We start from the raw sequence: 11,224 nt of genomic DNA on the forward strand, positions 1-11,224 counted from the left end.
CATTAAGTACTCCACCCAACCCAGTAACACGCCAACACGCCCCTTCAGGGATAAAGATGGTCTGAGTGTTATCGTAGAAAAAAGGGTTACTCTGTACTATTCCGTATGACATATAAAATAAATATAAATATAAATATAAATATAAATATAAATATGGAGTATTAAAATTATTAAAATTAAAATTTAAATAATATGGAAGTTGCCTGCTTATCCAATTACCATGAAATTCAAAATTCAAAATACAAACTTTTGCACCAAATTTTAACCCGGCTTATCCCTAAAAAAATTTAATCCCACCAAAATTTTACAGAACAATACCAATTTCCCAATTTCATTTTATTCGAAAATAGTCTATTTTGGACTACTTAGACCATAGATAACGCAGGCGTATGTGTACCCAACCCGCCCACAAACGCCCCACAAACGCCCGGAATGGGGCGTTTGTGAGCGTTTGTGACGGGGCGTTTGTCTTGGAAAAACGCTGTGACAAACGGACGAGAAGAGCACGTGGCACGGTTTGATTGGTGGAAATTTCATAGCCGTTAGGTAGCCGTTGGCCATTTTTTTTTTTTTTTCCTTTCTTCTATAAATACACACTCTTTATTTTCATTTTTAACACACTTTTATTCACTACACACTCACATATATATAAAAGTTTATATATTTTCTTTGTTTTAGAAACAAAAAATATGGATTTTTTAGCCTTAAGTATCGATTTGTTATTCGATTCAACGTCGTCCGAAGAAGAGGAAGAAATCCAACCAATAACTCGTTTTCAAAGACAACCACGACGTTTTTTAAATAGAGATCGTGAAGCAGCGGGTCAATTATTGTGGAACGATTACTTTTGTGAAAATCCGACGTTTCCAGACGACATTTTCAAGAGACGATTTCGGATGCGTAAAGTTTTATTTCTCCGTATCAAAGACGGTATTCTTCAACACTCTTATACTCCTAATGCCCCCGATCATTTTACTTTTTTCCAACAACGTCCGGATACACTTGGACGTCTTGGTTTCTCAACTATTCAAAAAATAACTTGCGCGTTACGGCAATTGTCGTATGGGATGACCGCGGATATATTTGATGAATATATTAAAATGGCGGAAAAAACGGGTTATGTTACTTTAAATAATTTTTGTAAGTGTATAATTGACTTATATGGGCGGGAATATTTGAGGAAACCTAATGCAACTGACATTGCTCGGTTGTACTCGACGCACGAGGAGAATCATGGTTTCAAGGGAATGTTGGGTAGTATTGATTGTATGCATTGGACATGGAAAAATTGTCCCGTTGCATGGAAAGGTCAATATACGAGAGGTGATCACGGTCACCCGACGATCATGCTTGAAGCGGTTGCTTCATACGATATGTGGATATGGCATGCGTTTTTTGGGATGGCGGGTTCAAACAATGACATTAATGTGTTAAATCATTCTCCGTTGTTTGATTCCCTTCGTAAGGATAGAGTCGCACCTTCACCGTTTGAAGTAAACGGAAACCAGTATCCCTTTGGTTACTACTTGGCGGACGGGATATATCCCGATTGGACAACACTAATAAAGGGGTATACGACTCCTATTGAAGAGCCTAGAAAAAAATTTACTAAATTTCAAGCGAGTGCTAGAAAGGATGTTGAGCGTACATTTGGTGTTTTACAAGGTCGGTTTGCGATTTTAAAAACACCGGCACGAGTTATGAGTGTTAATAAGATGAGAAGGATAATGTATAGTTGTATTGTTATGCACAACATGATACAAGAAGATAACGGGTTTGCGTTAAGTACTTGGGAACAAGAATGGTTAGATAAACCCGAAAACCGGCCTCGTCGCAATATTCGGAGAAGGCTCAAAGATCGTCGATCACGAGAGAAAGAGATTCGCGATCGATACGTGCACGATCAACTTCGTGAAGATTTAACGGCTCATATTTGGAACCTCCCGCCAAACTTTCGCTCGATGCATAACTAGTGTTTTTTTTTAATAATGTATTGTAATGTTTTTTTTTTTTTTTGGGTGTATTTTTTTTTTTAATTGTAATGTTTTTTTTTAAATAATTAATGTACTTTTGTCTAATTAATTTTATATTTTGTATTAAACAAAATAAAAAATAATTTAAAAACAATAAAAAAAAAAGAAAAAAGGAAATGCCACGTCACAGGCTTACCAAGACAAAAGCCCCCCATTACAACTCCCCCAAAATGTCATGGCCTAGTCACAGTTTTTCCCCAAAAAGTACAACTCTACGACTCCACGTCACAGTCACCATTATCTATGGTCTTACTCACTCACCCCCAAATTCATCTCAATCCCCCCTTTTTTTATATCATAAATTAGGGTTTTTTGGATCTTTTTGATAATGGCTAGTATATAATACGCTTCCCCTCTAAACGACCACTATTGAAACATTAGTTATTTCAAACAAGCAACCAACCAATCGAATAAGCGCGAAATAATTTCCAGATATGATGGTAGCGCTAATCTTGATACGGGTTTTGATGGAGGTTGTTTTCGATGAAGGTTTTTTTCTTATACCATAGATTTATCATTTAGTATATTTCATTGTTATCTAATGATGGGTAAGATTTGCAGGAATAAATCGACACACTTTACGATCTTCTTCATTTCGTTGCCAAACCAGAGTACACGATTCATCTTATTTATTGTTTCTTGAAAACTGATAATTTATGTATTGCGAAGCTACTAATTTTAATTACAAGGTTTTGTTTGCTTTATTTTTTAATTTGATGTTTTACAACTTTTGGATGATCAATATGAGGTTAGGCTGAGATAAATTATATGTTTGTTTGTTGAACACATTTCTCGATTATAATAACATGTTCGAAATGTGTGTGCTTTACTTTTATGGTATAGATATACAATATTGGTTCGTTCGCATACAATACAAATCGTCTATAAACAAACATGCACCTTCCACGGTATTTTTTACGGAGTACATTTTTAAATGTTTGCTTGCTCTGTAATAAATTATCGATGGCTAATTTTGGTAGTGTTCATCTTCACTCGTTATCAACTACGTGAAACATACATAAATTTCACATTGATACGTAAAAGGTGTTGGATGACATGATCTAATGGATTTTTTTTATCCATCTTTTTTTCATAAAGATGCTTTGAATTTAGATATTGTTTTCTTTGAATTTAGATTTCATTGGTATTCATCTTTCATTCATATTGTTAGATATTGATATGTTGGTATTCATCTTTCGTTCATACAGGTTTCATTTATATAAATGTGCCATTTTTGTTAACATTAAACTCGATGTCTTTGTTGATCATCTAACTGGTCATTTTTTCATTAAATTCACAACTGCGAGATGTTGATTTCTTTCATTCCGAGTGCAAAGCTGGTAATCATATATATTTCATTCTTCATCTTGTTCGTTTTGTCCACGTGATCTGTTTCTAATTTCGCTTATATCATAAAGTTTCATTATCAAACATAATTGATTTCTATTGTGCTTTGAAGAATTCTCATCAGTTTTCATTACCTCATCGATAATAGTTATGTTGTTGTGAGGAGGTAAAATGATTTAGAAGCTGGAAATTTGGTAACCTTTTTATGTATGTATATTTCAAGCACACACGAAGCAGGTACCAAAAAATCTGCAACGTAATTGTTGTGTCAAGAAGACATGCAAAGAAAGTTAGGATGAGTCCAACTAATGATGATAGATACCCAAGTTTCATATTCATAATAATCATTATTTTAGGATGTGCATTTGTAGAAGGTGCAACGGTTAGTTACGATGAAGAGGTGATCTGATCCGTTTTAAATTTCAGGTAAATTACTTTTCTAAATCTTGATTTCAGTCAAACGCCTTATTTGGTTGTTTATCTCCGTGTAATTCTATATGCATTACTTATATATACATGTATAACGGACCCTTGTTTTTTCTCAATAAATACAGGTAAACATGGATGAGCTAACTAAAACACTGCCCGAAGGTTCAACTGATAAGGCTGGACTTGATGATGTTTTTTCCAAAGTTATGGGTAAAAATAAATATGGTGCAACGGATATGTATAGATTAGGTCTTCGAGCTTCTGATCTTTAGGGTAAATTACCAAGTCGTAATGTTGTTCATATGTAGAACATTCAACCCAAGTCAGAGAACAAAAACCTTACTGAAGAAAATGTACATCTGAAAGAACAGTTGGCAAGTAAGAATGGTTCAAATGTTGAAGATACCACAACACCATAGGGCCTCACTGTAGTCAATGTAGCTCCACGTCTTAAGGTGTTTTTCTATTTAACACCTTAATGTGTTTTATATTTACCTTTAACATTCATAACTGCTTCTTGCATACGTATTTCTAGGTCGGAGATGAAGTTTTTGTACACAATATACTTAACCCTAGCGAGAAGGTAGGAAGAGGATAGTTGAGGAGCTTGGATCCAACTGAGTTAATTGGAGGTGTAGAGATTGGAGATGATTGGTGAGCGGTACGCCTTCAACATGTCCTTAAAAAAGGTATTGATGTGGTTAGGCCATTTGATCCGATTAAGAAAGTTGAAGATGCTACAGGCGTGACTATCACGTGGCTTTTTACGTTCATTTCGGTATGTCTACCATAAATTTGTGATAATATTAATTTTTATTTATAACATGCATTTTTATGCTTATAAATATATGAATTTTTTATTTGCAGGTGGTACCCTTGGATTAATAAAGATACGTGTTGATCGAAGACGTTCTTCGTTGCTTTTAATTGTTTTTATTTTCTTTGACGAATGTTATTTTAGTATTGATATGTTGGATTATCTATGAATTTTTAATGTGTAGTTTTTTTCAATTTATGAGTACAATTATTAAAATATGATTATGTTTTATTTTATATTTATTTTTAATAGAAATTATTAATTGGATGTCTAAAATATGAATTAAATCAAAAACAGGCCCGAATATATGGATCCAATAATCCGATCCGGGCTCAAATAATCAAACCGATCCGAATACCTGAAAACATTATATTAGGACTCTTGTATGTGGTACCAAACTAACATCATATTATATATTACGACCCATTTAGTGATTTTAAGGTTTAAGAAAATTTATATTAGGATTTTTTTTAGTAGTACTAACTTAAAAAATCATTATTTTAGGACTCTATTATGTGGTACTAAAAGTAACATTTGTGTATATTGGGACCCTTTTTCTTGGTACTAAACAAGAATATCGATACATTAGGACCTTTTTTATTAGTACTAATATAGTTTTTTTTTTATATAATAGGACTCTTAAGTGGGTACTAACATAATAATGGGATCATTTTTGTTAGTCCTTAAGAAATATAAAACTTAAATAGGTTCCCTTTTGTTGGTACTAATGTAATTTTTTTTTACTTTTGGAACCCTTTTGTATGTCTCAATCTAAATAAAAGTCACTCAATATGTACTTGTAAGGACTTTTCTTTGTGGTCGTTAATTATATTATAGGACCTGATAATTGGTTTCATAATCTTATTACCTTTTAGGACACTTTTTTGCGTCTATACTTTATACGACCGCCTTAGTTGGTACACATCTCCTGTTGGTCCTATCAGGCCAAAAGGTCATATAAAGTGACATTATAAGACCAATTTGGATGTCCTATATGTACACTTTTGTTGTAGTGATAGTGTCAAAGATAAAGATGATGATTCAAGGTGATGGATAAAACCGTGAGGTATGATGATAATATAGATGATGATGACGGGATGGATAATGATGAGGATATATGATGAAGAAGATGATGGTGCACGAAGAAGATGATACGGGTAATGGCGATGTTAATAACAAATAATGATGATAGAAGGTGATGGAGAATAACGAAGGTCACGATGATGATTAATAGAACGTATGATGATGATTATATGGATGCCGTATGATGATGATGATACCAAATGATGATGAGGTGTTGTTATTTTTGTTCCAGACGAAACCCCACAATCCATTTGGTAGGTTTAATTGAAGCATACTAGCGGGCCTTTGAATCCAATAACATGGGCCGTGATCCAATTCTTGATGTTGGGCCGTTTATTAGTTAAGTGGACTTGCAAATGGGATTTTGCTATTGGGCCAAATGAGTTTCTTTTGGACTAGGCAACTTGGGCTCTTTTATTAAGTTGGACTTCAATTCAAGATTTGCCTAACAAACCCAACACGCGATTACTCGATATCCCATTTACTCGTCCTCTCGTTAAGGGTATATTTTATTAAAACTTAAACTTATTGATTTTGATTATTTATTATATAGTTGAAGTAATAAAAAGATTAGACGAATCGAATAAGATAACCAAGCGATTTGATACGAATCTGATATTAACACATGGTAGTGAAAGTTGTATAAGATAAGTATTTAAGATGATAAGTATAAATATTAAAACAATATGTAGTAGTATATGTATATAAAGACGTAAATTATATTATTAAAAGAAAATATACATATACATATAAGTAAACTCTCTATATATATAAATATATGAATATGATTAAAAAAATGAAATATCAACATATATAATTTTAAAAATATAAAATCAATACATATAGTTATTATAATATACATATCAATTATATATATAAATTATGATATTTTTATATAAATATATTAATTCATATCTAAAACAACAAGACTAATTTGTGTATATATATACTTATAATTAAAAGATGATGATAATATGATTATGATAAATATTATTATTACCATTATTATTATTATCATTATTAACATATAACATTTTTATCATTTTATTATTAGTATTATCATTGTTATTAAAAGTATTACCATTTTTATTATTATCATTGCTATTATCATTTTTAGTATTATTATAATTATTATTTTTAATAAACAAATGTTATCTATATAAAAATATATTACAAGTCAACTAATATCACATACTAATATGTTTTTAACTAATATATTGATAAAACATTAATTAAATTATATATCATATAATTATTATAAGTATAATTATATATAAAGATATTAATTTTAATAAATTATAAAATATAAGTAAACTTAGTTGATTAAATGAGATATGTGTTAATATATATGCAATTGATATAGGTTCGTGAATCTAAGGACAACCCTGCATTGTTCAGTATCGTCGTATGAATATTTTTACTACAAAATATTGTAGAGTGAGTTTCATTTGCTCCCTTTTTAAAAGCTTTTGCAACATATATTTTGGGACTGAGAATACATGCGCTGCTTTTATAAATGTTTTTCGAAATAGACACAAGTAATCGAAACTACATTCTATGGTTGGATTATCGAAATCGAATATTCCCCTTTTAGCTTGGTAGCCTAACAATTAGGTAACGAAAATGGCCCCTAATTGACGCAAATCCTAAAGATAGATCTATCGGGCCCAACGAGCCCCATCTAAAGTACCGGATGCTTTAGTACTTCGAATTTATCATGTTCGAAGGATGTCCCGGAATGATGGGGATATTCTATATGCATCTTGTTAAGGTCGGTTACCAGGTGTTCACCATATGAATGATTTTTGTCTCTATGTATGGGACGTATATTTATGAGAATTGGAAATGAAAATCTCGTGGTCTATTAAAATTATGGAAATGATCGATTATGATAAACTAATGAACTCACCAACCTTTTGGTTGACACTTGTAAGCATGTTTATTCTCAGGTTTGAAAGAAATCTTCCGCTGTGCATTTGCTCATTTTAAAGACATTACTTTGAGTCATTCATGACATATTTCAAGAGACGTTGCATTCGAGTCATTGAGTTCAACAAGATTACTAATAAGTAAATGACAGATTAGGTCATTTATAGTTTGGATATTATGAAATGGTATGCATGACTGTCAAGTTTCGATGTAAAGAAAGTTGTCTTTTAACAACGAATGCAATGTTTGTAAAATGTATCATATAGAGGTCAAATACCTTACAATGTAATCGTATGTTATTGTATTCGTCCATATGAATTGGGACGGGTCTTGACAGTCGATCTTCTAGTTTTCATAAAATCTCTAGTATCGAGGTTTTAACATTTAGTATGAGAGAAAAACTCTGAAGGACTGGTTTTGCACTGTCATTTATGCAAAAGCCATATTAAACTAAAGCAATTTTTGGTTTTTAACATTTAAGAATTACAAAAACATATTTTTGGGTTTTGAATCATCAAAAATAAACCAAAGTTTTCACAATTCCTTTTGGGAAACATTTTAAGAACTGGTTCCGTACTAAAATATACACAAGCCATTACCTTTCTGTATTTCTCCCCCTCAATATAGGATTCATTTGTGAAAATCATATTTTTACAATTATACACTCAAAGAATTTGAGGAGAAACTTAGAAGACTGAAAATCTTTTCAACATCGTGTTGTCCATCGAAATATGGACAAGCCATTATGAAGTCAAATCATTTTAAAAATGATTTATAATACCATTTATAGGTATTATCAATATTACTTATCGACATTACATTCCACTTTGATGTGATACTCGGTGTATCATTTGAAAACATGTTTTGTGAACGCAATGGCGATGGAAAATCTTTCAATGTAGCCTGAGAAACTGATCTCGGCTTAAATTTTAGTAACTTTTATAAAGAGTACTTCGTTTGTGTTGAAGTGGATGGTTTTGATAAATCGTGTTTGGAATCCACCTCTTAGATGGTGCTTGTTTAGAAAAAGAATTATTTTGATTTTGTAAGTAACTAGAGAGGGGGTGAATAGTTACTTAATATGTTTTTAACACTTTTTTCGATTGATCACCAAATTCGATTAACTTTGATCAACCAATTCAACTCAAATTTGATGTGTGTAGTGTATATGTTTAAAATGATAAATGAAGTAATGTAAAGAACATAGACACAAGGATTTATAGTGGTTCGGGTGGATGTTAACTAATCCACTTTAATCTACTCTCCGATTACACTAATCGGGATTTGTTGCTTCACTAAGCACTTTTCTCCAAACCCGGTGGAGTTCCAATTTACAAGTCTTCAACTTCTTTGGTAGATAACAAACCTAATCTTTTTATCCCTTTGAAAGATCAACTCCAACCTAGATCAACTTGTCTTCACCTTGGACAAGTATTAATCTCCAAATAAGATTAATCAACTTCCTAAGTCCCTTTAAGGAAGTGGATCACTAAGCTAGCCTATGCTTCTACTAATTGAAGTTACAAGACTTATATACTTTGCAATGATGATCCTAACACAATACTAGGACATACATTACACTAAGTAAACTCACAAGATTAATGATTTTGATTAGTAAGTTTACAACAACCAAATTGTATATCTCTAAGATCATAGAATCTTCTCTTGCTTGATCACATTTGAGTAGTAATTAGAGCCCTTGATCTCTGGAAATAAGCCTTTGAAATATGCAAGAGGGTCAGCTTCAAATGCTCTTTAATGTTTACCTTTTATAGTGGGATTCAAAAAATAGTCATTGACACACGGTTGCCTGCACGGTCGACCGTGGTGCGACCGTGCTTGCTCCAGTCCAAATTTGGTATCCGTTGTATAGCCGTTTGACTCAAATTTGAACACCACATTTTGGCACCTTTACTCCTTCTAGCACCTGCAAAAGAAACCAAACATCCTATACAAGTACTATATGCATTAAGTGTGTGAGATTTGGTCTTATTGCATGAAAGTGACTTAAAATTCCAAAAGTGGCAAACCCAACATTCTTGGAGAAGTGTCTTGATTGATATTTTGGGAAATATCAGTTTGGTCAAGACTTAGTTAGTCATATTAATGCCTTTGGTTCAATTCTAAAGACTAGTCAATATGTCATTAACTTCCTAGTTTCAATTAATCTCAAGTCATGTTCCATTTGAGTTTAGTTAAAGATTAATTGAGTGATGTCTCTATAAGATAATCATGAAGTATGTAGAGACATTAAAGTTAAGTCATTCTTGAATAAGCAATCACACTTAGTTACTTAGATTAGACCAATTTAGACAATTGACTATAATTTCATTGTGAACCATTTTACACTTAATCTATTGGAGTAGGTTAGTTACTTGAATCCTAACTAGTAAGCACATAGCAAACATATTAATCAATTTGACAAGTTTATGAGTATTAAGCATATTGTCAAGTAGCAAGTAATACTCACACATAGCAAGAGATAGTTATTCTAGGATCAATCATATAGATACTTGCACAACTTATAATTCAAGCTTTTAACAAGTTTAATTGCAATATAACATATTGCTTGATTAATGTGTAAGTACACATTAATGTCCAACACATGCACAAGGGAAGAGCAATCTCTAGTTGGGACTTGGTGACCATCCTAAATATATCTAATTGTATTTTAGGATTACAAGTCATTACTAGTTAACCTTGAGAGCATTGTTCCTCATTTAGCCTTAATTAATCACTAAGTCATTTCTAATGATAATTATTGTTCTAGTGACATTGGCTTAAGTGTGTTGGTACTTGATGATCATACTAAGGATATCTAGATAAGAATTAAGATCACAAGTTGTTGATTAACACTTATGTGTTATGCCTAATTTTGGTTAATTTGTCATTAAGATGTCATTAGGCGTAATTAACCACAATTAGTGTTTTTATGACCGAAACTCAATTGAGTATGGAGAGGGCATTAATTCTAAGCATGTTGAGAAAGGTTTTATGAATTATAGATGTCAGTAACTAGTCAAACTTTATTTGGTCAAAATCGGTAACAGAGAAAACTGCGGCCGCACTGCGGTTGACCGTGGTGGCTACCGTGCAACTTGTTTTCATAAAACTGCATTGCAATTCAGTTTGGAGTTTCACGGTTGGCTCTGCGGTCGACCGTACCTTAACCGTGTGTTTAGCTGAACTTTTAATTTCATTCTTTAAACTATGTTTGATTTGGTCATTTGCATGATAAAGTATGGATTAGTGACCTTGCGTGTTTTATGTTAAGATGTCAGTCATCACTTATGCATATGTATTTGTCATCATCAAAACATATTCATTGGTTAATCATCATACTTAAGTTTGTCGTTTAGTTCATTAACTAACATTCAACCAACAGATTTGTAAAAACAAAGTCAACTTTGGTAGAAGGTGTTTTACGTGGACTAATTGTGACGACCCGGAAATTTCCGATCAAATTTAAACTTAAATCTTATTATAATTCTGACACGATAAACAAAGTTTGTAATGTTGAAATCTCAAAAACTTTGAACTGTGTTCATGTATTCATTTACCCTTCGACTATTTTCGACGATTCACG

At 32.2% G+C, this 11,224-nt stretch overlaps 1 protein-coding gene and 1 long non-coding RNA gene across 2 annotated transcripts; both read left to right on the forward strand.

Annotated features, from left to right (window-relative positions):
* Positions 1-689: 689 nt before the first annotated feature.
* Positions 690-1,973, forward strand: LOC139875067 (protein ALP1-like). The gene has a single exon (XM_071862442.1). It carries the CDS (start codon positions 690-692, stop codon positions 1,971-1,973), a length of 1,284 nt encoding a protein of 427 aa, XP_071718543.1.
* Positions 1,974-3,386: 1,413 nt separating this feature from the next.
* Positions 3,387-4,812, forward strand: LOC139877487 (uncharacterized). Its single transcript, XR_011768629.1, has 4 exons — positions 3,387-3,806; positions 3,935-4,264; positions 4,345-4,587; positions 4,677-4,812. It is a non-coding gene; the product is annotated as an uncharacterized lncRNA (long non-coding RNA).
* The last annotated feature ends 6,412 nt before the right edge of the window (positions 4,813-11,224 follow it).

This window comes from Rutidosis leptorrhynchoides, chromosome 11, assembly GCF_046630445.1.
Source record: "Rutidosis leptorrhynchoides isolate AG116_Rl617_1_P2 chromosome 11, CSIRO_AGI_Rlap_v1, whole genome shotgun sequence".
In the NCBI taxonomy this organism is placed as follows: Eukaryota; Viridiplantae; Streptophyta; class Magnoliopsida; order Asterales; family Asteraceae; genus Rutidosis; species Rutidosis leptorrhynchoides.

What these genes read in the sequence shown, in the direction of transcription:
- LOC139875067 (XM_071862442.1), top strand. Translation starts at nt 690, where the DNA reads ATGGATTTTTTAGCCTTAAGTATCGATTTGTTATTCGATTCAACGTCG.